Here is a 27,249-nt window from a genome sequence, read left to right as displayed (position 1 = left end):
TGTAGTTAGTTTTTCACAAACAGAAGTGCACCTAGCACATCGGAGGGGCAGGCAGAGGTGGAGGCGGGTGGGGGATAGGGAAGTGCCTCAGAGAAGGATCATACAGCCTGTCTTTGAATCTACGGCGTGGAGATCTCTTTCGTCCCATCCAGGAACAAAACCAATGTAGAGTATCTGAAAGGAAGAGTGTTGGAAGGGAAACAGAAAAGAGAGCACACACAATGGTTCTAAACTGAACAATAATGAAGAAATGGATGTTGGGTCTGGCCCTTGGGCCTTTGTTTTTCTCACTTCAGCTGCTGCAGCAAGTTTGTTCAAATGAATGTAGCAACAATAATTATGTGATCAATGTAATGCTCATGAATTACTCGGACTTCCCAGCAACTACTGATAATTTGAAATTAGCTGTGAAGCAAGCCTTGAAAAGGGTACAAAATGAAATCCATCTGACAGGTAAGATGACAGGTATTGGTTTTTCTTCTTCTGCTGTGGTTCCTTGTGACACTTTGTGCCACAGCTTTCTACTCATCTGACCTTCAGCAAACTGCTCCTCCAACAGGCTCTCTGCTTAACTCTTCACTTTATATAGATCTTACAGAAACAACTACCTCCCTCTGTAAAAACAGAAGTTTTGCCCACAGATGGGCAGAACCATATTTGCTTTCCTGGTGTTTGGGCAGATTCTTCCTGCATGCTTTTCTGGAGATGTTCAGTTGGGATTTGAAATACGGGAATTGCTGAACTGGATCAGACAAGACCAGTGATCCATCTAGTGTGGAAACTGGGATGCCCTTGCTTCCTCTCCTGACTGTTTTAGCTTGTACTTTCTGAAAATAATTTTCCTCTTGACCCCATGTGTTTACCACACATTATGACTTGAAGTGTGAAGAATGTGCAGTCTGTATGTTTTTCCTGCATTTGGAATCACTGCAGAAGACGCTTTTATTTATTTTTATGTATTACCTCTTCTTTTGATATCACCAATCTACTATCATTCTCTAGACTATCATGGGGAAAGAGGTTCCAGAGAAATGGTATCTATTCATAGAATCATAGAATCATAGAATGGTTAGGGTTGGAAAGGACCTCAAGGTCATCTAGTTCCAACCCCCCTGCCATGGACAGGGACACTATTCCCTTTCTGCCCTCTACCTGAAGAGACTTTGTCAATTTTATTGGAAAGTGGTCTCCCAGTTACTTCATACAGAGTCTTAAAAAATGTCTCTAATAATGGCTAACACTAAGAGTACTTTGTATCAAAAGTTCTAAGGCTCAACAACAGAAGTCAACAGTCCACACTGCAAATTTTGGGGCAAATTTTACAGTCTCATCCTAAGCAGTGGGGGTTAGGTAGTACATGGACTTTCTAACAGGTTTTTGGTGGGAGACAACCTAGAACAAGACTGCTCAGACCTGTGTATTGGGGGTTATCTGCAACTCATAATACTGTTTACTTTTGTGTCTGCATCACAGAAGAAAATGTCACAGTCAGTGCCACCTTCCACAGCTTTACCTCATCACTCTATGTCTCACAAGGCTGTCGTACCAGCACCTGTGAAGGTGTGGAGCTCATCAAGCAAATTTATGTGAGTAGCAGGCTTCTTTTAGTTGATTTCCTAAGAAGACAAGACTTGTTTCTTTCTGTATATGTGCATGCATATGTGTCTCTGTCTTTCCTTGTTAGCTTTTGATCCTGTTGTTCAGTTTCAAACAAATTTGATATAGAAGTGGAGTATTCAAAGAGGAGGTGTTCCTGTAGGTTTTGTGGGGACAAGCAGGCAAATACTGGAGAGAGATTCTTCCTGGGGGCTATCATTAGACATTTGGGGCAGTACCAGCAGCCTTCAGCTTCGGGATTTTTTTCCTATACCTATTTGTCCTCTTTTTTGCATCTGCACAGCTCTTCACATGGCCACATAGTCAAAGCAATCCATTAAAAAAAACAACAAAGCAAAACACAACCAAGAAAAAAACCCCAGCAACAACCCCAAACCCTCAAACAGCCCAAGCAGAGCAGAAAAGGTCCATTTCCAACTGGATCAGACCCTGATCTGGTTCGCCATTAGTTTACACAAATACGCAGAAGAGGCAGCTGTGTGAGAATGGGAACACACCGGCAAAGAGATTAGGCTGGCACTGATAGCAAAGAAATGCATATGGAACTATGCCCAAAGGGCAAAGATGAAGTGCTCACTTCTCACTAGAAATCACAGAAGTCATGTGGCAGAAACTAGCTGAATGCCCTAGTATGCAGAAAAGCTTCAGTTAGAACTGGTGCCTTACAAGAAGCTGTGTTTCAGTAGATTTTGTCATGTCTAATAACCGTTTCCTCTAAGTGAAGCCTTGTCAATCCAATGTGAATTCTCAAATCTGGCAATTTATGAGCACATGCAATAGTCTTTGATAAGAAGTCCCTCATGACACACAAAGCTACCGGTCAGGCCTCATTTGATAGTCATGGAAGGTTTTAATCTTCTTCATACAAACTTCATATGCACATAACTAATAATTTTTCTGATACACAGTATCCTGTAATTCCAACCACTCTGTCTTCTGCAAATGCAAGCAATTCTGGTTTGTGTAATTTCATATGTGCAGTTGTAGCAATTGCAACATTTTAATCCTAACTTGCTGCCTCTCCCTTAATGAAGGTCCTATTCGCAGGCAGTGTTCTGTCCTTTGCCTTTTCTTAGCTTTCTGTGATTCTCCCCTCTTTCACTCTAGGTTTGTTCTTTTAACCTTTCTGTAGCTCCTTTGCTACTCTGTTCTTGATTTTGCTGGATTAGTTCTGTGACTCCTTTTCAAATCCTCAAGTTTTCTTTATTTTTCCATCCTCTTCTTTTGTCCAGTCCTCTGCACTATCCCCACTACTGACCCTTTCTGATCCTTTGCAGAATAGTGGCACACTTGGTTGTGTTGTCATAGGACCCGCTTGCACTTATGCCACCTATCAAATGGTCTCGTAAGTACCACCTCTTCCCCTAATAGTGTGTTCTTAAAAATATCAATTGCTGAACAAAATTGTTTTGTGTACAAGAAGCCAGCAGAGACATTTGGGTTAGGATACATCAGACACCTCAAGGTATATAGTCAAGGCAATAAGATTTCTATGCATAGCCACCATGTTTGGTAGGCAAAATAAAAACCCATTCCAAAGCACATTGATGAAATCCCAGTGCTAGAAGGGAAACTTTTCTAATTGCTGACTGTAAATTAATAAAGAGCTTAAAAAACTCAACACTTCAGCAACTGCAGCAGGAAAGAGACGTTAGCTTGAGGCATGTAAACATCACAGTACTGCAGCTGTGGGGTCCTTCTGGGTGGGTGTTCAGTCACTGAGAGGGGCCTGAGTTATATGTGTCAAGAGAAGATCCCAAAACCTCAACCATCTTCAGCAAAGTGTGTTTAGATAGGAAGCAGTCAGTTTAACCCCAGCTCCTCTGCCTGAGGAAGCATTCCTGAAGAATTAAATGTCTACTATTTTATTATACATCAACCTCTGTGATTCTATTCTACACTATATTATACATTAATATGTTCATTCTCAGATATTAGGAAAAGTGTAAGCTGAATCTGCAGACTTCTGGCATAAATCAGTTAAAAAAACTCGTATCAGTCATAACATACAAATCCGTATCATGTGAATCACCTCCCTTTTTAAACTTTGGTAACCTTTCAGTTTCACTGAGAGATACTGGGAAGATGAGGCACTTTTACCTCAAGCTTTATCTATTTTTAGCTCTATGCTTTTCTTTGAGTGGCATGACCAGAAATTAGTACAATGTTACTGGTGAATGCATGTGATTGATCTATATAAGAATAAATAGAATAAATCTTATATATATAGGACTGTGGTAAAATACTATGCAATATACCCTGTTTTATCCATTGTGCCTCCTAACCTTGTATTTGCTTTTCTATCTGCTGGATATGGAGCTGCCCAGAATGGTGCTAAGTATTTTCCTCTGACTCTGACACAGATAAATCAGCATAAAATATGGGTAGGGGAAGTTTATGCAAAGCAATGAAGAACACTAACAAGCACGCAGCTGGCTTTTGCCCATGGTGCAATACCTTTGTGAATCAGAACAAGTGCCTTATCTTACAGCACTTCAAGTGTGGGCAGGACACCGTGGGGAGGGCACTTATGGGCAGTGGGCTCGAGTGTGCAGAGCCTGCAGCAGCTGGCTGCTGCCTGTGCTTGGCTGCCACTCTCTGTTTCATCTTCATACTTGGTTTGTCAGATGGATATTAAGTGACAGCGTTAACTGCAAGAGGTCCATATGCACAGCATCAGCTGGGATGTGACAGAACAGTGGAAGTAACAAGCATTTGGAATTAGCCTGACTGTCTACCTCCAACTTCTTCATCATCTGTGATTCAGGGAATCACTGGGCAATTGTTAATGGGATGAAAGTTAACAAATCCAAATTCTGAAAATTTAATTCTTTCCAAATTTAACAATTCTGCACCTAGGACAGGGTAATGCCGGGCACAAGTATAAGTTGGGAGAGGCTGGAAATCAGCCCTGCAGAAATGGATCTCGGTGTGCTGATCAACAGCAGGCTCAGCAGGGGTCACCATTGGTCCCTTGCAGCCCAGAGAGCAAACTGCATCCTGGGGAGCACCAAAGATAGTATAACCAGCTGTTTAAAAGAGGTGATTTTCCCGCTGTATTCAGTGTCAGTGTAGCTTCACCTTAAGCAGTTTGCACTTCTGGGCCCAACAATTTCAGAAAGATGTGAAGGTCCTTGAATGCATCCAGAGGAAGCCAACAAAGCTGGTGAAAGGGCTAGAAGGCATGTTCTTGTGAGGAGTGGTTGAGGACTTTGGGTTTGTCTGGTTTGGAGAACAGAGGCTGAGGGGCAACCTCATTGCTCTCTACAGCTTCCCGAGGAGGGGAAGTGGAGAGGGAGGTGCTGAACTCTTGTCATTGGTATCCAGTGGTAGGAAGCATGGGAATGGTTCAAAGCTGTGCCAGGGGAGATTTAGATAGGACATTTGGAAGTGTTTCTTTACCAAGACATTAGTCAAAACACTGGAACAAGCTTCCTAGAGAGACGGTTGATGCCCCAGCCCTGTCAGTGTTTAAGAGACAACATAGTTTAGTTTTTGGTCAGCTCTGAATTAGTCAGGCAGTTGGACTAGATGATGGTTGTAGATCTCTTCCAACTGAAACAATCTATTCTTTTTTGTTCTAAGTTCAAACAGGATAATGTCCATTTCATTAGTGAAATACTCTCCCTGGCATTACTTACTACATCATCTGTGCTTGTTTCTGTTGCAACAAGCGTAAACCCTGTAATTTGTAAGTGTGCTTTACCTGGAAAATCAAGTTTTGTTACAATAATGCAAACAACTCTAATAGCCATGTCTTTTGCAGGCAAAATTGCCTGTCTTAAAAAAAACACCATACAAGGACTAAAATATTTTTAATCTAGCCTGATAAGAATGCAGCACCTAGGAAAATACTTTTATCCTTAAAAACTTATTGTCTCTGTGGATAAAAATTACCTTTTACAAATTTCCTGCCAGCAGAGGGTTGCCTTAGTTTTTATTCCTGTTCGCTGCTGTTGTACAGCTCCTAAAATATGCCATAGTGAAACTAATAGAGTTTTCCTTTGAGTTATAGGAGTAAAGCTTTTTTGATGGCAAAAAGCTGTCACCCTTCAGTACTGCCCCAATAAAAAGATCAAATCCACCCCATGTTAGTGGCAGCCAGGGAGCAGAATTGGATGGGTCCTCAAGTCTTTGGACTCCTGTCACAGCTCTTGGACTCAAATGGTGCATGGTATCCAAAAGGGCAGGAGAAACTGGGGGCAGTGAGAGAAGCTGCCTGGACCAATTCAACAGGGCCTTATCGTGACCTCAAATCTTCTTGTGTTCTTGGGAAGCCTTCTGTTTCAGGTTAAAATTGCTGTTGAACCAATGCAGGACACAAGAGAAGAGGGAGATGAGGGCGGAAATCATGTGTTAGCTGCTTTGGTGTGAAAGGAATCTGTTCAAACTTCTTCTCTTGTCTCTCCCTTCAGAGTTGAAACAGTACTGAGCCTGCCTCTGATCTCTGTAGGGAGTTTTGGACTGTCCTGTGACTACAAAGTAAACCTAACACGCCTTCTGACCCCAGCCAGGAAAGTGAATGACTTCTTCTATTATTTTTGGAAAGAATCTCAGCTACCGTTCAAAACCATAACCTGGGAATCTGTTTACATTTACAAGAGGAATGAAAACTCGGAGCCATGCCTCTGGTAGGAACTGGATCTCTGTCTGACGTGGCTATTGATAAACTCAATCTCCATCCTTGGATATGGCTTTTACAAGCTGTCCTTTGAGTCTTTGGGAGGTGCCTTACAGCTACTAAGGAATGAAAGAAAGAAAACACGAATTATACCCTTTAGCTGCACTGTGTATCTGAATGTTTCATTTGGACTGCTTTCCAGTATGCTCAGGCCTTGGCTTTTGCTGTGGACAGCATAGGCTGTTGTCCCTGCTGGAATTACCTGTTTATTGCATCCTTGATGTAAATAGTGTAACATGAGAGGCTCTCCACAGATGCCTTTTTAGGTCAGGTGTTATCAGTCTCTCGTTAAGTTTCTCCACATTAATGACTTCAATCTGTGGACAGTACTGTTACTAAAAAACATTTTCAGAGTTCAAACTGTATCTTTCTTTGAACAAAATGATCTTCAATGATTGCAGAGTTTAAGCTATGCTCTCACCAGTTTGGAGCAAAGGAGACAGTTTTCACCTTGTGATCTGAAATGTCAGCCTGTACTTGAGTCTCAAGAATGTTTGGTTTTGTGCTTGGCTAAAATCGAAGGCTGTTTTTAGCCAAATAGACTCTTTAATATACTGATATTTATCACTACTCTTCCATTATTGGCTTTTATTTAATTTTCAGCTTGGAGTGTTTCTATACTTGTTTGATTTTTTTCTTAATTTTGGGACATAAAATACTGATTAAGCAAAAAAACCCCAAACTAGTTTCTTCTACTAATTCTACAAACATAGCTCAAAGGCTGCCAAGAATTCAATAGCTATTATTTATCTTTCCAATTCATAACCTGAGGAACTTGCAGAATTAAGTTAAATTTCTGACTGTTTTCTTCAGAGTGATGTAAGCATGTACTTACAGAACATTTTGTATACAGAATTTGGGTGGGTTTTTTTTGTGTGTGTTTCTGAATTAAGGGGAATAAAAACCAATTTCCAGTTCACTGTTTTGTAGATATTTTGGGTCTTTTATTGTTTGCTCCTTTTTTAGTATGGATAGCAACTTAATCAGATAATGCTATGATTACATCTCTTTGATGCTTTGAAACATCAATGCACTTCACTTATCTCTTACTACACTCCCTGTTTCTCCATGTTTGCAGCTGTAGTTGCTGAATACAACTACACATACTTTAGCTAAATCCCTTTAATCCTGCAGGCTTCATATCTTTCAAGGAAGTCTATGCATGTAAATTATTTACCAAGTGTTTCTTACTTGGTCTTTATTAATACTTCTGTTCAGGATCTTGACTTCAGAATTGTTCATGTTCTTTTTTTTTAATGTTGAATTAACAAAAAAAAATTTAATTTAAAATTAATTTTTTATCTCTGCCCATTTTTCATACTAATACAGTTGTAAAAGTGCACCTCATTCTGCTTTAATAGAAACTCTCAGCTTGAAAGTTTATGAACTGTCTAATTTAAAAAAATCAGGTTTTGCTAAAGTACGAGTTATACTGCATGGGCTAATTGTCTTCCCCATATAGGTATACAAATAAGTGAATACCCACAGTGACAGCTAAATCAGTTTATGTCTCAATTATGGATATGTTCCTGTAAATTAATGGTTAATGATTCTGCTCCCATAAAAATATGGGAAGCAAAATATACTTAGTAGTTTATAGGACTGGGATCACAGTGTTGCTAAATGAAAAGTTAAGCATTTTGAAAACAAAGAGATTTCTTTTCATTTTCCCTCTGCATTAACTTTATTTCAGACAGAATGTCTTTTCCCAGATACAACGTGCTGAGCCAAGAATGGGATTTAGGAGTTGGCTGGTTTTGCTTAATCTTTTAGTTAGCTTTTACTCATTTCGTTGTGTTTTTTGCTGTCCTCACTTTTCCCTTTCAAGGTTTAACGGACTAAGTACAGGGTTTTTTTGTTGCTACTTTACTTCCCTTTCTTCACTTCTCTCACAGTCATGGTACATGTGTGTTCTCTATCTCAGTTCTTTCTGCAGTTCCCTTTTACTCTTTTGAACCTTCACATCTATCTTCTAAGATTACCACTGATGTCTTAAAACAGCAAAGCTTCCTTGGTCTGTCTCACAGTTAGTTTCACTTACTGTAATTTCCCCATATCCCTGATTTCCCTTCTCAATTGTTAATGTATTATTACATCATTTGTACAGCCATGTTCAAATACCTCTGGGTGACTTTCGTAACACTTCTAAGACTTTCATGCCCCGTATTGATTTTCTCTCTTCTATTGCCGCAGAAAAAAATGTTCCATACTGCCTTACAAAGCCTCTTGTGTGCTGTAAACAGCCTATCTCACATTTCGGCTTATTTAGGAGAAACTGAGGAATTAGCCATTTTCTGACAATATCTGCTCCCTTGTGTCAGGTATATTAATGCACTAGATGCTGGAATCACACTCTTCTCTGAAAAACTGAAGTACAAGGAGACTTTAAGGACTCCAGAGCAGCTTCAAAAAACCGTGAAAGATCCAAACCGAAAAAGCAATGGTAAAAGAAAGGGGGGGGGGGGAGGGGGAGGAGGCAAGGAGGGGGAGAGGGGGCTGAGGGTGCACTGCTGGTTTCCCAGGTTGATTTTCCCAGGAAATCAAACGTGTCCCTTTGTTACATTTTAGGTATATACTGCACTGAAATGATGGAGAAAACAGATACACCAATTCACAAGGATGTAAACAAAAAATGGCACAAAGTTCCTAGATTCCTCTCTCCATCCCCATAAAATATGGGAGAAAATCCTGGTTCCAGAGAGCCTTTGGGGTGAATTATCCCATCTAGGCACAAGATTCAGAAATCCAGGAATCGCAACTCCTCCAAAGAAGGGCCTTAGATACTACAAAAATGCTTAGCTCTCTAACATTCCTGTGTTTGCAGCCCTGGTACATATGTGGGCCTCAGTTGTGCCATCTAGGGGCACTTCTTCTGGAAGTGATGCATCTAAACGAGAAAAATGTCTGAGTAAATACCTCATCTTCTCCCAAGAATAAGCACCTGGCATCAGCAGGCCAGCTGAGCGCAAGAGTAATAAGTAAGCCAATGAAACTATTACTCAAATGCCATTTAACTGAGAAATGGTCGTGTTCAGTAGCCCATATGACATCAGAACTGCTAATGCTTATTTGAGTGGGAAAACGGTAGTGTTCTGGTGCAATCAGACAGAAAATGCTGCTGGTGTTGAGGCAACTTTTACTACTTTCCCTCAGATATCCCTTTCTTACTGCAGAGAAGCTATAGTTATGTGCCTGGGTCCTGGCACAGCACAGCTAATGTGCTCAGCATTGCTCTGCTGCCTGCTACTCATGCATGGGGGAGCAGGGAAATGTCCTCTTCTTGTCTGTACTTTTCACCAATCTGTCTCCATTTTTGCCCAATCTATAGTGATCATCATGTGTGGCTCTCCAGTTGATGTCAGCACAGACCTAGGGATGGAGGAAGTGGATAAGGACGTTGTTATCATCCTGATAGATCTCTTCAAGTAAAGTATCACCTTTGCTTTTCCTCTTCTCTGCAGTTTTCTGAAGGATAGAGATAATGGAAATAGTAGAGTGGAACTGCTTGGTTGAAGAAGTGCTCTCTCACAAAATGTTTTCCATTGCCGTCTTTCCTCATGTCTTACTATTTACCTAAGCTGCTTAGTGTTCAATTCATGGCACATCCTCTACAACATCCCCTTTAGTGCACATAATATCTTTCTAAGGTAGTGACGGAACAGGTGGGGTTATAATGTCATCCTGTGGACTCATCAGTGCAGGAAGCCGTGAGAGAACCAGAAAGTCAGAATGGTCATGAGCTATTCATATGTGATAATGTATATTTTTCATACACTCTGCCCAACCAATTATGTAAATGTGGCTCACCGTATATTTTTCTAGGCTTCATTGATTCCATTTTAAAATTATTTAAAAGAATGGTACGACTGTGCCTTCCTCTGTATAACTCTTGCATTTTATAACTGTCTCTTGAACATCTTTATAACTACATAAATCTAACTTTTCAGAGGCATTTCTTAGTATACAACTTAACTTTTATGTTGTTCAATTTCATCCTTATATTACTAATTACAAAATCTTTATAGATGAAGACTGATACAAACTGCCCTTATCAATGGTAGCCTCAAAATCTTTGACTGTATATGGGGACCAAGATCTAATTTCTGGCCCTAAGCCTAAGTGACACTGAACAGCTCACATCCGTATGGTTAAGTGTACGTGCCCAAGCTGCTTTTTTGGGTATGGCTTCAGTCACTGTAGCAAGTCCCTTATGAGAGAAAGCTAGAACAGAACCATGCTCAGGACTATGCTGGCAGCTTAATAGTATGGATGATCACAAGGCAAGTGTATGTGTCCATGTCTTGATCTTGCTTATTTCACTGTTGATATAGCAAAAGAACCCCTGAATATCCAGCACCTGCGGGACTTCCCAGCCCTCGTGTCTAAAGCTGATCTTGACAGGGTAGGGCTGAGAAACTTTGAGTTAATGACTTCAGTGATTTAACCCTTGGATCCAAACTGGAGCCTGTGGTTCAAATTCTAACAGGATCTTCTTTGTCCTGCACACTTTCAACTTCATCATCTATATTTTTCAGAAGTGCCTCTGAGAGCTTTAGATTTTCAGCACTTTATTCAGGCACTAGGAATACCCAGTTGCTTCTCCTGAGGCAGCTGGACACAATTCCTGTTTCTTTGCAAATGCACCATGGGGACTACATATGAAAGTGCTTTTACTTACTGGTGTTGCCTGTATAATTGTTGCTTCACAGTAGGTGAGAGCACCTAGGGGCTTCTCAGCTATGATATGCATCCTTCTGATATACCCAGCTGCCTCAGCTCTCATTTTATATGCTGTCCTCCTTAAATTTGCTACATATCCCTGATTTTGTTGAATAACTCAACTCATGTTCTTGTTCTTAAAACAGAAACAAAATACAATGTGTTACATGTAAACTCAAGCTGTAGAAGACAGCAGACAAGGTCACATGCTTCTGCAGGAGGAAGGTCCTTCAGACAAAGTGATGGATTTAAAGTTTCTTCAGCTCCTAGCCCTCTGGAAGCCAGAACGCAAAGATAGTGTTTAAACCTCCCTCAGGGGAGGTGAGATGCTGTAGAATTATCCAGTCTGGTGAAACCTAACAAAGCTTCTTTTTCACCTGACTAGTTCAGTCCAAGCCTGAATGAAGAGCATTTAGAAATTCTTCAGGGTGAAAAGTGCAATGTTAAAGTCAGAAGGTTCAGGGAAAGGCAGGGACAGGACTCTCTCTAGTGTCAGAATTCCACTGATGGCCATGGATGAGCCTGTGATGGCCAAAAATTCTTAATATAATATTGAATGAACAAATAAAAGCATGATCAAACATGAAAAATGAGAGAAGGCTCATACATGTATATATATGTATATTTTTAATAAATGTGGCTATAGCAATGACAGATGCTGCCACTTGACACTAGTATCTATTGCTAAACTGCTCTGTAACGCGTGAACCCAGTGGTGGCCAGTCTGCAAAACACTTCCATATGGCCTGTCAGGGAGATGAAACAAAAGATGCCTGGAAGCTAGAACCTTTTCTGCTTGTTTTAGCATAGTTTTCCTGGATTTTCCTAGCTTACTGAATTAAACAAATCAATCAATATGCTGCTCTCTGCACCTCTGATTGTTTCATGCCCTCCTGTTATATGCTTTTAGTGCAAATCCTCCTGTGATTTCTAGCAAGAAATACCAAAATTAGAGGAACATGCACAGGAGTGCAGAAGAGGTCAGAAACATGCACAATAACATGAAGAAACTACAGGTTGCAGTACTGTGGATTCCAAGAAGAGATTCAATTTTAATAAAGTCCTGCTTGAAAGAAGAGGAAATAAATAGGAGAGAAACCAGTTACAATAATAACAATAATTCACTGCAACATTTGAGTTTCAAATTGCCAGATCTTTGTGATATTACCTTTTAATGTAGTTAAGCGCAGAAATCATCGTCCAGGAATGAACAACATAGAGTTTTGTCCATGAAGAAACTTAATTTTTAGAACTATTGTTTTAACCTGTTAAATAACAGTGCTGCTGGGAACAGGAAAGTGATTCTGTCAAGGCTGCCATTGCCCCTGTGGCTGATTGTTTGTGGGGTTCTTGTGATTTGCTTTGCAGTAATATGTACTTCAGGAACAACATCTCAGCCCCTTACATGCAGAATGTACTTGTCCTGACTCTGCCACCAGCTAATTACAGCTCGAATACTGTAACGACTGAGGATGCCGTCCTGGTAACCACACTATTTTATATCTGACTAATGCATTCAGTTCATTCATGTTCATGCACTAGGACATAAAAGCTGAAAATGCAGCTGTAATCGTACCCCATCATGCTTCTATGCTGATACTTTTTTACATTATCACAGGATGACATTTTGTCCTGCTGTAATGATGTAAAAATGTAATATCATAAGCAAACGTGCAGGCTATCATATTCCTGCTTTGTGAAGTTCAACTCAACCTTTTAATTTGGTCTGCACATGTCATGTTCACTGGGTGTAAGGGAGATCTATAGGTATATGGCCTTCTGACTCCAATTCAGAGTGACTGACAATCTTATATGTAGCTGCAAGGTATCACTGAAGGGAGATTTATAGGTGTAATCAAGATGTGAGCATGGAAAGTTCGGAACTAATAAATGTTGACTGATTTTTGTGTACAGATATGTATAAGCAGTGTCAACCATTGCTGTTTCTGCCCAGGGGCTTTCCAGTTAAACTTCAAATATAGGATTTGTTGTTGTTTTTCTGTAGGAAGTATGTATTTTTTTAATTTCCTGGAAAGCAGAAACTGTGCAAATACTGTGTGTGCTTAGTGAAACTGATACTCCTGCCATCTGCCCAGGAACCAGACTCTACATGTAGAGTTTCTCCCAGGATTTGTGGCTTTGACTGCCAGCTCTGCAGTAGGCAGCCCGAACATTTTGGCTGGATTTACAGGGTTTTCAGATCCCCCAGCCTGGGCTCAACACTTTCTGGGTGCCAGCTCTATGGCAAGCTGCTGGAAATTCTGGCACATCTTCTTGCCTCTGAGCTGTGGCCATCTGGAAGCCCAGACTTGCTGGCACTACACCAGATTGTTTGCACAGAAAGTCTAATCCAAAGCCAGGGACTTTGGGTCCTGCTGAGCAAGCCTACTCACAACCTACAGAGTAGGATTTATTCAGTCCTTTACATGAGGATCAACATGCCGCAGCTTTACATTGGCCTTTTACAAGTTTTCACTACCACCCTGTCTTCATACACCATAAATATGTTTGTTTACTTTTATTTTTCTAAGTGAGAACATTGATGTGGTTTTTCCCATCTACTTACTCAGTGTTCAGCAGATTCTGGTCTTCCATGCTGAAGCTTTTGCCAAAAGAGGCCACTACAGATATTGTACTTTTAAGGTAGACACATGAACACTCAAATTACCATTTTTCTTTTTCTCCTGTTGTAGATGGAAGATGACTTTGTTGCTGGATATTTTAATGCAGTCTTGCTGTTCGGACATATTCTGAAGAAATTTATCTTTTCCCAGAGCCCAGTATCATCTCTTAGTTTCATCAATGAATCCCGAAATATCACTTTTGAAGGTAAAAAAACCAGTCCTGCATAGGGTTCACTAAATTGATGAAGGGAAAGAAATTTGGTTTTAAGCATTCTAACGATAAGTCACTTCTACACTAAACAAGTCAAAGCTCTTCAATGAGTTTTATTCCAACTCTTTTTTCTTTTTCTATAATTTTTTTCTAAGGATGTTAGCAGAAGCACTACACAGCAGTTGTGTAGAATCACCTCAGTGTACACAACACAGAAGAGACAGAAAGTCAAAATGACAATCATTTGAAACATTACAATTAGCAACAGACTGAGGACCAGACTGCTTTCTGGGCTTTCCTGCTGCTTTGAAGTACAAAACACATTTAAAGAATGTTGCTGCCTAATGAGGGGTAGAGGAAGAAGGGGAGACAGAGCTTCCCAGCCAGCAGAGGTGGAGGACAGGGACCAGGACCAGAAGCTGGCGTCATTCTTTTGACAGAGCTGAATTCTCCACAGGGAGACTATTTGGTGAATGAGAAGGGAGCTGGAAGAGCGAGGCACATAAGTAGGTTTTGGGGTCCATGCTTCCTCCAAAGGCAACCTGGCATTCAAGTTGTTAATTTGCAACAGTAGCATTCCTAAGCCTTCCCTAGCGGTCTAGTCTTGACTTGAGGCCAGAACGTACAAAATATGATTGACGTTCAAAATGACATCCACTTAGCCCGCTTTAATGAAATAGTTTTGGCCTTTTCAACCAGTTTACAAAGGCCTGGATGCCTGCAGTGAGTGTAAGCCAGCTAGCAATGGGCTGGCTCTTAGGCAACTTTCTTGCTCTTTTCACAGGCTGTCTAGCACCACTGGGCTTTTGTAGACCACAGGCTTAAAATCACAGAATTTGATTATTAGGAAAAGACAGAGGCAAGACTTAGATAAAGAAGGGACAACATTACCTCTGTGGAGGCAAGGTCCCAGCTGTAACTTCAATTCAGAGATCTGTACCAAAATGATGACTCAAAGCTTCGTGTTTATGTCCCACCTGCTTCCAGCAAACACATTTATAGAAGTTTCCTAAATTTTCCTAATATGGCCCAGCAGGTTTTAGACTTATCTTTGCTTTAACTACGGTATCCCAAACATATCAAAATACAGTTTACTAACTCCTCCTGGAGACAGCATCCTTTTTTGAGTATCAGTAAACTTATCTGTTCAATTTCACTTCAAATTTGAAATGCAAGTTGCACAAACTTTTTTACTTATCCAAAATCAGTCTCACACTGTAATGCCCTAGATTAGTTATAGGTTCAATTAAAAAGAAAAGGTGTTTAACCTCCTTCATTCTTTCTTGTGCTGGAGGCTGTGAGAGCAGGGAGTCCATACAATAATTATTTTGACATTAAGAAAGTGGACCATAAAAAACTTAGAATCAATTTTTGAGATGAGAAGGGAGAAGGGTAATTCCTGAACTAAAATAATGTTGCTGAACTTTAAGAAAAATTAAACAAGTCATCAGCAACAGAAGCAAAAAACAATCTGAAGGTGATCAAAAATACCCTTCTGACAGAAGAAGGGAAAAAATGAAAGTGAGACTTCCAGAAGTGGTAGGTATTGGCTAAGCTTGTGCACTTGGTGAAATGACTGACTTTATGAGAGCAAAATGAAGCCATGCTGAGGGACTTATGAAGTTCCACCTTAAAAATTCTTTGAATGTGCTACATAGGCAATTTCTCAATCTGCACATCTGCTGACATACAGAGGCAGCAAGTTAAAAGGAAAAAAAAAAAAAGTTAAAATAGTAATATTAGAACCAAGCAGGTAGCTCGTAAAAGAGTAAAGGGAATGAAAGTATCTCTCTATTTCCTTTCTTGCTGATAGATCCAAACTGTGGGTGGAAACAGGCAAAATGCCCCTATAAGTGAGGCTACTCTGACATTCTTGGTATGCTAAAGAAACCTGACAAATATATTTTTCTATAGCTAGAGGGAGACTTTCCTCTTCAGTGCAGTCAGTTCAACACCTGTTATTGGATTTTGTAGAGAAAATGTAGTATGCTATTATGGCAGAAGTAAAGCTACTCTGAGCTGATATGTATTCTAGCATGTACATGAAGAAAACGAATACCCTGAGCATCAGAAATCCTTTTATTTATCCCATCCTTCTTGTTACATACTTGTGTTTCTGAGAAAGCAGGCCCTCTGACTAATTCCTTGTGTCTGCAGGTGTTCTGGGTCCTGTGACTCTAGATGAATTTGGAGACATTGATATGAATTTGACGCTGCTGTACACGTCACAGACTGCAAATCATGTATGTATGTCCAGGGAGCAACTGTTTGACCTTATATGTAAAAGGAGAAACAAAATGCCTTGTACTATTGCATAAGAATTGTGAAAATAACCACAACAGAAGCGGTGGCGTGCCAAGGCATGCTGTACATGCCAGGAGGGGGGCATGAGAGGTGTGCTGGAGACTGACAGGGTTGATGTCATCTGGTGATTTAGTAAGTGAAGTGCAGCTGGTACTTTGTGGGACTGATACATTTCTTTTCAGAGAGAGGGGATGAATGAGGAAGAATATGGCAGCTAAAAATATGGCTAAGCTGAGGAATGCACTACTGTTGCAGAAAGAGCAAGAATTACTTGAGTTTGGGCAATACATTTATTAATGGTAGTTTGAAGCAAGGGACAAAAGAAGGAGAGCACAGCTGCTGACTGCATTTCTTCCCTTCTACACCCATAGTTCAAAACTCTTCTATATTTCAACACTCACAACAACGAGACACGCATGGAGACTGCCAGTCCTGATTTTGTCTGGAAGAACCACAAGCTGCCCAGTGATACTCCAAGCACTGGTGAGATACCTGTTAAACCTACCTCTTCAAAGACAAGTCACACAGTCCTGAGATCCACCTGCTGTGAACCCAGAATGCTACCTTCACACCTCCCCCAGCCATTGATGGGAGGAGCTGAGGGCAGAACAGCATCTTTCCTATCCCTGCTCCAGACTCCCATGTTCTCTGCATCCAGCTCAGTTCTAAATCTGCCTTTCTGCTTAGGTGCTGCTACGAAGTCTCTTTGTAGACTCCGTACTGTAAAAGTGACTGTGGGGAACACCATGCCGTGTTTTGGAAGACATTACCCCTGAATATATTAACCTTAATTGGAAAATGGTGGTGGTGTGAATTGCTTTAAAGACTGTTAAGGAAAGGCAGCAGAGTTAAGGTTATGATGAGTTACCTGATTCTGCATTGCAGCATGGTGGCTTCTGCTTGCCCCTTTATCCTTGTTGAGGAGAGTTCACAGCACTGTGCAGATTCAGGGTGCTTCTCTGGAGGGGTCTGTTAGAAGAGCTGGTGCTTTGCAAAAAGACAGTGGGAAACTAGGTTATTGATCTATCTACACTCAGACTTCAAATCTGAAATCCCAGAATTCACCACCTCTTCTTCTTTTGAGTTTTTGGTGACTCCTGGGTAGAATGGATGAACCCTCTAGTTATTCAGCACAACAGAGTACAACCTTGTCAGTCTGATCAGATTGAGATTATTTCCCCAATTAAACTGCTGCCACATGGTTATTGGCAGTGGAAAGGTATATGATTCAGGGCATGATCTGCAGGACAAAAATTACTGCAGTGGCAGTGGTTGCAAGGGCTAGTGCATGCTGGGTTAGCATTCACTTGAGTCATTCCCATCACTGAATGTCCAAAGATGTCACTGTTAAAGTTCTCTGCTAAAGGCCTTTCTTAGTTTGCTGTATTGCTTACCTCTGTTAGGGAATAGGTAAAGCAATAACTGGAGAAATAAATACTCTCTGCTAAGAGTCCATTCACAGTAGGGTGGTACATGGTTTCAAACATCTTTATTTCTCAGTAAAGTGAATCAAATGTCTTCAGATTAGGGCTTACCCCTCCTAAGAGAAGCAGGAGCTCATTGCCAGGGACACATGAGAAGCAGGTAGCAGCACTGACAAGACTCTAGTTAGCTCTGGAAAAAGCAGAGCGAGTTCAGTGAAGATTTTCTTTTCAAATCTGGTCAAATCTATAGTCTTCCTTGGTATGCCCAAGAGTCCTACTTGTGCAGAGACAGAAGTGCTGCAAAGGTCAACGACAGGGTGCCCCTGCAGCTCCCCAAGCTATGTGCTGCCTGTTTGCAGTCTTCTCAGTGTTGCTCCAGTCCCATTCTCACCCATCCCTTGGGCGCCACAACATGCTATGTTGTCAGTGGATCTTTGTATCTTTAAAACATTCCCTTGAGTATCTCCTTGTTTGAAGCTGTTGTACAAGGGCAAAAGGAAAACGGGAATTGCAGAAAGCCAGTGTCTACAGACCATTAGCTTAATATTCTGCACTTAATATAGGCCTGATTTTGTGGCCAAGCTATACTAAGCCAAAGTAAAACCACCTTCCACAGGCACTTGATTACTTTGTTTTCACATTTTTGAAAATAAACCTTCATTTAGTGTGAGTTTAAATAAATACATTCCCCCAAAGGGCAACGTTTTATGGGCAAAGTTTAAGCAATCACTATGTTTTGCCAAAGCCAATCAAAACTTTCCAACCAGAAATGTTTTTTCCTCCAGGGAGGTGAACAGACAGCAACCACAGCCCTCCTGCTTCTTCCTAAACTATAATTGAGAACAGCTGACCCAGTTCTGCTACTCTCCTTCCTCCTGGCACCCTGTAAAGAAAGGGTCTTCATCCACATTTTCTCATTACTTAGAAAGTTTTAACCCTTGCTCTAAACATGGATAAGGTCAGCTGTCATATGACACAAAGGTTTCTGGTTCCAGAGGACCTGAGAGTAGTTAATTTGTGATGCACTCTCCCTTATGTTGTAATACTAAAAGCCAGGTGGTGGTAGCAGAGCCTCAGGAATGGGAAATTGTGGTCCCACCACACTTCCAGGGGAAAATGCAACCTGCTGATTTTTAAGCAGCAAACCACGATCACACAACTGAAGTTTTAAAGAATTCATAAGAAATGCACATTCTCATACTTTGTACATTCTCATGCATCTGTCCTTTTGTTAGTGGTGACTTACTGTCATTTCTTGGTGGAGGGAAACATTCATACTGACAGTTTTCAATGGAGCATCAGACTAATACTAAGTTGCTAAGAGACCCTCAGACTGATGCTGGGATGAACACACAGAACGAAGGTGGGGAGACATGATACACAAGACAGGAAAAATGAAAGCCAGAAAGCTGGGTCCAAATCCCAGAGGAGTTCCATAACTGAATTCTATGTCAGATGCAGACACATTGGTATACTGAAAATCCCTGCTCAGTTGCTGCCTGATTCTGAGGGCAGCTGGTGTGAGCCATGTTGCTTTTTATGTATTTATCAATTTTTACACTTTATCATTTTTCTGTGTGCCTTTATTTCTGTTTCTAAGAACAGGCAGAAGTGCATTAGCCTCTAAGACTGAGAAGCTCCACACTTTTACTATCCATAACCTATATGGCAACCTGACAAAAGCCAAATTCGCCTCTGCCTTCTTTCCCTGAGAGACTTGCTTAGTAGAGTAGGCAGACTCTAGATGTGTGGCCAGCAGATGAAGCTCTGCATTAATGGCCTGTTGCTCTTCAAAGGAACTTGATGGCTGCAATTTTCCTTCCCAGTACAGCTGAGCTCCAAGAACTGACCCAAAACAGGCTTCAGGTTGCTTTTCCACATTTAGACAACCGAAATTACAACCTTAAATAGTCAATTCCCAGCCTTGTCTGTCCTGCCTGCCTGCTCAGGTTTAGGACACTCATGTGCTCTGTGGTTTTGGGTCTAAGTCCTCAGATGCCTGAACAGCCTGATTTTCAAATTGTTTGGCACCTGGCAGCTTCCAAGGACTTTACTAGCTTTGTGCTGTCACCAGATTAATTTCCCTCTATAGTGTATGAATTTCTTATTGAACAGTACAGTCCATTCAGCAGCACTTGTCTTCCTTGTTCAGAAATTAATTCACAGTCTCCAAAGGTATACCTACAACTACTGTAGAATGACTTTAAACAACTGGGCCAATAAGGCCCAGTGAAATGTGGGAAAGCTAAAAGCTGTACCATGCCAGTGACTCTGATTTCAAATGGCCAACTGCTTACCCCATCTACATCTGATCGAGCAGAGAGTTGTATCCAAGGTTTGCCTCCACCAACCACTCTTACGAAGTTATTGCAAGAGAAGTTTGGCTGCTTCACTTCTTAAAATGTGGTTACTGAGAAAAGTAATCTCATAGTTTGTTTTTAAACAAAACACCTGGAAACTGCTGCTGAGTTGATGTGAGATTTAGTGCTGTTAAATTCACCTCCCATCTGGGTGTCCTTACAGAGAGCCCATGCCTTAGGCAGGGATTTAAGACTGCACTGCTCCCGGTTGTGCTTCATGCTGCACATGTCACCTTTAGGCAGTGCTGGAATTTACCAAAGCCTCTCAATTTGGATGTGACCAAAGAATATCCATCTCAGGTACTGTGACTTGCACATGTGTGGGTAAGCGTAATTTCTTAAGTATAATACTGGTTTTCATAATACTGGTTTTCAGCATCCTCTGTCAAGTTGTTTATTTTTCAATTTTCTTTTTGCAGGCCCACACATCTTGACTATTGCTGTTTTTACCCTCACAGGAATTGTGATTCTGGTTCTGATCATCTCTTTGCTGATTCTAAGGTACCAATGCCTTTGGCCTTGAGTTTGTCCTTGAACAGGTTTCCTCCTAGGGCAATGCCTTTGATCTCTCCTGAAGAGACATTAATTAGCTTACCTGGGTGGCTGCCCTCAGTGTGAACTCTTTAGTATATGCTAATCAGTGTTTGCATCCATAGTGTTGTTTTGTCAGGTTAATAATCATGGGAGAAGATGCAGCAAGACTCAGAAGTTTTGCATCTGCTAAAAAGCTCTGATTCCTATACATGCACAAAAACATATGTCTCAGTCCAGCTTTCAGAGCTTTTCCACGTTACTGCCTATCTTTAGCTTAGTTGGGTTCATTTATGTTTCTTTAGTCTATTGGTGACATAAACGTTCAATCTCGAAAGAAGTGTTTGTCTTGAGTCACTGTAGGAGTCAAAACACCATGATGTTTCGGTGGTTTCATTGCATGGATATATCCTGTCTTTCGGGTTCCTCTGACTCAGCTCAGCTCTTCTCACACCAACTTCAGTAACAGCTAGAATTTCATGAGTATAACCCAGTTCAGCATTATCATGATGGAAAAAGCAGAAATAGAGATCAATGATGTGTCCTTTTGCTGGAAGAAATGCTATCCCCTTTCCAAAGCATATGGTTTTCTTTCATTCTTAAAAAAACCCAGATCTTGATGCAATTATTGGTCTTCCTTTTCTTATATATGTGTAGGTTAAAATATATTGGAAAAGTGAAGATTTGGTTTATTAGTCAATACCACCCAAGCTCCTGTTTAGAGCATTTGCCAGCAGTCATCAGTGTGTCAGGATTCTCCCGCTGTCTCTCCAGTCAGTCCCGTGTTGGTTTTCTTAATAGAGGAAGGATTTGCACAGATAAGCAGATAATTTGATGAGTACTAGTTTTCTTTAAGAGAATACAGCGTCTGTTATGAAGTTCTGCAAAGGAGACAGCAGATTCCTTCTGGCTGTTCTGAGGGTTCTTCCCTCATTTCTGCAAAATGTGCAGAACACAGACCATCCACAAAAAGGCAACTAATCTCGATGCTTTTGTTATCTCCTCTCCTGGCACGGTATTCACATCGGTTCTTACCATCTAGTGTTGATGGCAGGACTTCGTTTAGCTTGCTTTTGTTTGTGGGACCTCCCTTCTTCTGAGTAGATTCAATAACACAGAGGAAAAAGTATATAAAATCCAGACGGCCCTTTGTACTTTAGATTGGTCTGACATCCCTTAAGACTCTGGCAGTTGCCTGGAAGTTTTCTGCTAAAACTGTTCTTCTGTTATATCTGTGAAATTGAATGAGTATTTAGGCTTTTCCAAAGCTAGGGGAATTAGAGCAGCCTTAAACTGGAAAACTGCACAAAAAGCCAAGGGGCTCATGCTCAAGCTTTGCTACCCTGACACCCCATCCTTGTGTCACCCTGACACTAGAAGTTTTGTGTCCTAATCTTCTGTTCTGGGTAGGATATTCTGGAAGGATATTCTGAACAAGTTTGCTCGTTTTGCAGGAAATACAGGAGAGACAATGAGCGCCGGTGGAAGAAATGGTCCCATATACCGCCTGAGAAAATCTTGCCTCTGGAAACCAGTGAGGCAAGTCACGTTAGTTTGAAGGTAAGAAAAGCACGATGCCCAAAGCTGGGTTTTGGTTTCTTTCTTCTAAAGACCATCGATGCTGGAGTGTTGGCATGCTCTGACTACAGTGCAGGCTATGGCTCCTACGGCTCTGGTTGAACTAGGATCTGTTAAATGTTTGAAGGTTTGAAAGTTTTTTTTTAACCCTCACTTGCTGTATAGAATTAAAAAAGGAGGTTGTTCCCCGTCTATCACCCCCTAATACAATATATCTGTTCTGCAGCAGTAAAGCTCATTTTGTGATGGCAGAATGGGCTGGGTATGGATTTCCAGTCTCTTCCTGTTAACAGATGATTTCTCTGTGAGTTGTTACGCCTCTGTAACGCCCAAGAGCATGAAAGCAGCATGTGGAGGCCTGGCCAACTGTAGGAGTGGCGAGGATGTCCCATACTTTCGTGTCATGTGGTGGCCCTCCCGAGAGAGGCTTATGCTTCCCTGTACATCACTTACAGTGATGTAAGCATACATCACTTACCTCTCAGGACCTGCCAAGTGGGAAGTAGGTGATAATTGCAAGTTAATTATTCTTCTTTATTCTCAGATCGATGACGATAAGAGACGTGACACCACCCAGAGACTGCGCCAAGGCAAATATGACAAGAAGGTAACCTGACTGCAGTGTCCACACTGTCTTCCTTGGTTTAGGAGGGCTCTTTCTGGGAGATGGTCGTCCCTCTCCAGAGAAAATTCCGCCTCCCCTGACCTTGCAAAATAGCTTGATCTTATGGGAGGAATAAGCCATTTCTTCCCTATCAGGTGCTCTGCATCTTGCTTACTGATGGGAAGCAAAATACTAGACTCCATGAACCCCTAGCCTAGTCCAGAAGCACAGAGGCAGAATGACCATAAATCTGATGCATTTTGTTACTGAGGAGATTAACAGATTAATGGAGGACAGGCTATTTACATGGCAATTCTTGTACATCCAGTGAAGCTGTCAGCCTGAATGAGGTATATTCATATTAAGACAAAATCTGCATCACTGACAGGTCTAAATAGTTCCTATCTGCCTGGTAAATCCTTTGAAAGGAATATAACTCAGTTACTTATTAGCTGATTAACCTGATTAACCAGAATTCCAACAGCAAAGCAGTAGGCAGGTGTTTCTGTAATATTTCTGTGTATGGACATTTACTAGAAAAGAAGGATGAATTGCTGTTGTACTAAACCTACGGGTGTTTTTTTTTCCCACTGGTATTTTTTCTTCAGGTGGTGATCTTAAAGGATCTCAAAAACAGTGATGGTAATTTCTCAGAGAAGCAAAAAATAGAACTGAACAAGGTAACTGTTGCACGTAGCAACTGGACACTGCAGGGTGGGATGGAGCCTATGAATGAAGTCATTGCTTTCCATCGTCAACAGCCACATGCAACAGCCATATGCAACAGCCATATGCTTGTGCATGTTTGAGGTGGATGGTTAATAAGTTCCTCAAAGGATATTGCTTGATGAACTTTCTCTTTGTGTGTGTGATCTCATCACCAGTGCAGAGTCTGAATTGTATGCCAGTGAAGCTGAAGATGAATGAAGTAATTCATGCTCTGTCATATGGCCTTGCTAAATACATTTTTGCAGCTGATGCTAAAAGTCACTCTTTTTGCTCATATCGTGTTGATTAGTAGTGGAATGCTGTAGTTAAATCTTATTACTGAATGCCAAGTGCAGCTCTTTAAATGCAAGTAACTCTGCTAACTTGTGCATACAGACTTTTCCAACATAAGACATGAATTTGGCTCCATTACTGCATCTTTTTTGAATATTTTTCCTTTTTACACAACACAGCTATACTCTGGATTCAATAAGCTCTAAAAGTACCTCAAAGTAAAATACAATTGTCTGTAAAAGTGGACAAAGTGCATAATATCATGCAGTGTCATTAAGTTTTTATTACTTGCTCATTTACTGACTGATTCACAATATTCTGTCACTCATAATGGCTATTGTGGTCAACTGGGAGGTTTGAGTAGGGAGGCAATAACGGAGAGAACAGTGGGCTCTGGAATTAACTTGCAGTATCCAAAAGCAGTCACTCTTATCTCCCTAATCCAGAAGGCTCTGGAATGACAGATGTCTTCAAGCACTTCACTCAGTGCCTTAGTATACACTAGTTTAAATGAAACTCATAAATCTTATCAGGCCTGTGATAAAAAGCCGTGTCACACAAGTATCATTGACCTGTGTTTCTGTACTAACAGTGATTGCTTTTGAAAATAGATGCATTGTTTTTCCTCTAGCTCCTACAGATTGATTATTACAACCTGACGAAGTTCTATGGCACAGTGAAGATAGACAGCATGATCTTTGGGGTGACTGAATACTGCGAAAGAGGTTCTCTGCGGGTAAAGGATTTTGCAGGTCTCCTTCCACCCCCAAATTACAAAATTTCAAGTAAGGAAGAAAATCCCCATCTCCATGTCTCTGGCCCTCATGCAGCAGCCATGGACTGAGCAAATGGTGACAGGTTTCTGACTCCAAGTTTCCTCTCCTTTGCTCAGTTCTCTCCAGCCTTCCTCAGGTGCTGCTCCTGCTGCCATCAGTTTGATGGTTCTCAGCAGTCAAAGGATGAAGTGAGGTACAAGCAAGAAATAGTGGAGGCAGAGCACTTCCCAAACAACAGCAACAGCCAGTATTTGTATTGCGTCCCCTAATGCAAGCATTTAGGATATTACCTTTTCTTTAGTTTCCTAGCTGTAGCCATTGTCTCTGATGATGCCCTTATGGACCTCACAGTGGACCCAGGGTGTGAAAGAATAGAGAAAAGAATATATTCCATAGTAATAAGGGTCAAAGAGTTTGAGGCTGGAATTTGCAAATCCTGTGCATAAGGGAGAACAACCCTTAATTTTTGTTTATAAAAAGAAATGGTAAACTCATGACTGGCAAAAGTTATGGAAAGACTTATGGTTCATTACTACCAATAATATTTCAGTGCTAATCATTAAGTAATGGTGGCACTAGCTCTTCTGCAGGCACAAATTGTTTCTACATCTGAGTTCATACAAAGACTCTCATCAGTAGCAATGATCTCTGGAACAAACTCACAGTAAAGCAGCAAAATAACAGCTCTATCTCTAGTTCTTTTTTGTAAACTGGCTTACTCATGGAGGTTTACTTTTAGCAATGGGAACCATAGTGGCTGGGAGAGCTGTAAATAACTGATACTTAAAGAAACAGTCTACTTTGAACTTATAAGACCATAAGTAAATTGATAGGAAATGGACCGTGAGCACAAAGCACAGAAATTCTTCTGCCTTCCTCTTGCATTCCTTGCCCATTTCTGTCTCAGCTCTTTTCCTTTACTAAAGACTTGGCTTTAAGAGAAAATTCACAATTTACCTTTAATGGTACAAAACATTCTTTTCTGTTTTCCCCACTTTTCTAGCTGTGCGTAAGCCTAAAATATATTTGATATCCTCTGTTTTGAGTCATCTCCTGCTGTAGTGCATGTACTCCCTATAAAAAACGAAGGACTCTCTCTTTCAGTCACTGGTTGAAAGGCTGTGCAATTTAGGTACTCATATCTCATCTTGTGCTTTTTCCCTGATGTAGATTAGAGCCATTCTTTTCTTCTCTTGACAGGATGTTTTAAATGATAAAATCTCTTACCCTGATGGCACGTTCATGGACTGGGAATTTAAAATCTCTGTCATGTATGATATTGCCAAGGTAAGCAGGCTGCTGACAGTGCAATGTTGATCAACCTGTCCTGTCTTGCAAAACTGATCCTTTGGAGAAAGGCAACACTCAAGGTCTTCTCCTTTCCTTGTTAGAACTGTATGCCCTTCCACTCTTTCCTCCTCCGGGAGCAGGTATACGAGGCAGGAGGGGCCAGTGGCTCTCAAAGTGGAGGTAAAAAGGGCTAGAGCTGGCTCCGGGTATTTATAAATAATCAAATAAAGGATGTCCCAGATAAACGTGACCCAAAGATAAGAGGGTTACAACCTGTTTATCAGTGCCTCTGATTAGTAAGGCTTTTGCAGACACAAGACCTGCAAAACACACTGCTCTCTGGCTTCAGGGACGGCATACAAAGGAAAACAGTTGTTTTTCAAATGATGGAATTATTCTGATTTGTATCCAGAAATGGGATCAACATTTTCTAAATAAACTGTTTATTTTACATCCTAATTTTCTCACTCACTAGAGTGAGAAATTCCAGTTTCTCACTAGAGCTATCAACTTCAGGCAGTTTAAGAGGGAAGAAATGAATCTTATACAGAAACCAAGACTGTTTTTCAGTAGCTTTCAGCAGATCTTTGCATTTTATGCTTGGTAAAGGAAATTCTCTTCTATGTTACAGACTTGTATCTCTTTAGCTGGTAGGTAAGGATCTTTTATAATTCACAGGTATAATAATTAATTATACCCTGCAGGTAACATAGAGAATTACCTCTGCTTTTTTGCTAGTGTTCAACTGCTCTCCTCTTCTTCCTGTTGCTGGTTTACAGTTAGACAGTCCTCTCATTTCCCTACATGCATCAGTTCAGATTTGGTCTCCACACTGAATGACTTCACTGTGTCTGTTCTAAAGAGATACTGAAAATCTTGCTCTTTATTAAAGCCCCCTTAATCCAAATTCTCACAGTTTGTTGGCCTTGTTAATGACTTTCAAGTTCAGTTAATGTTTAGCATTAAGTTTCATTTTAAATAGCAGCGGTGGAGTTTCCCTTCCTCTTTAAAGCATACAAAAAACCCAGGGTATTTTTAACCCTTTTCAGTTCACCTTCAGATGTTTCTATTCCTTGGTAAGTGGGTTAGACAAAGGGAATGCCCTAATCTGCTCTGTTTCCATTTTCTCCTTGTTTTTGCTGTCTTTGTTCTCTTTAGGTCTGATGGCACCACCTGTAGCTACATGGATTTAGCCACATGTGACCAAAGAGCTCTGATGAAAGTTCTGCTAAGGATGAATTGCATAAATTGAGCCTTGCAGTTATTAGTGCATACACTGTTGTTGTGACACTACTAAATAAAGGGCTCCGCAGGATATTGTGCAAGGAACTGTAATATTTTTGCATTGTGTCAGGAAAAGGGTTCTCAGTCAGAACTACAGCATCAGAGCGCAGGTTACAAAAGTGGCTCAATGATTTAGAAGAACCACATTGAAAGTCATTATAGATTTTGAAAATCACATTGTTAATAATATTGATTCTTAATAAGCTCTGAGTTTTCAGGTGTGCAGGATAATTGGAAGGAAGAA

The 27,249-nt window shown here is 40.8% G+C and overlaps 1 protein-coding gene across 1 annotated transcript in view; it reads left to right on the top strand.

The window, feature by feature from the left end:
• Positions 1 to 242: 242 nt before the first annotated feature.
• GUCY2C (guanylate cyclase 2C) overlaps positions 243 to 27,249 on the top strand; it is a 42,660-nt gene continuing 15,653 nt past the window's right edge. The window contains exons 1-16 of the mRNA XM_065665102.1: positions 243 to 453; positions 1,474 to 1,586; positions 2,895 to 2,962; positions 6,033 to 6,248; positions 8,620 to 8,741; positions 9,627 to 9,723; positions 12,386 to 12,500; positions 13,711 to 13,846; positions 16,010 to 16,095; positions 16,528 to 16,639; positions 20,360 to 20,441; positions 21,926 to 22,031; positions 22,594 to 22,656; positions 23,262 to 23,333; positions 24,287 to 24,391; positions 25,632 to 25,718. Of these exons, the coding sequence (XP_065521174.1) occupies positions 243 to 453; positions 1,474 to 1,586; positions 2,895 to 2,962; positions 6,033 to 6,248; positions 8,620 to 8,741; positions 9,627 to 9,723; positions 12,386 to 12,500; positions 13,711 to 13,846; positions 16,010 to 16,095; positions 16,528 to 16,639; positions 20,360 to 20,441; positions 21,926 to 22,031; positions 22,594 to 22,656; positions 23,262 to 23,333; positions 24,287 to 24,391; positions 25,632 to 25,718 (1,791 nt within the window). The remainder of the gene's footprint in view (positions 454 to 1,473; positions 1,587 to 2,894; positions 2,963 to 6,032; positions 6,249 to 8,619; positions 8,742 to 9,626; positions 9,724 to 12,385; positions 12,501 to 13,710; positions 13,847 to 16,009; positions 16,096 to 16,527; positions 16,640 to 20,359; positions 20,442 to 21,925; positions 22,032 to 22,593; positions 22,657 to 23,261; positions 23,334 to 24,286; positions 24,392 to 25,631; positions 25,719 to 27,249) is intronic.

Source organism: Lathamus discolor, chromosome 1 (genome assembly GCF_037157495.1).
Source record: "Lathamus discolor isolate bLatDis1 chromosome 1, bLatDis1.hap1, whole genome shotgun sequence".
Lineage (NCBI taxonomy): Eukaryota > Metazoa > Chordata > Aves > Psittaciformes > Psittacidae > Lathamus > Lathamus discolor.
The sequence above is the reverse complement of the archived record's forward strand: the minus strand, read 5'-3'. Positions and strand labels throughout refer to the sequence as shown.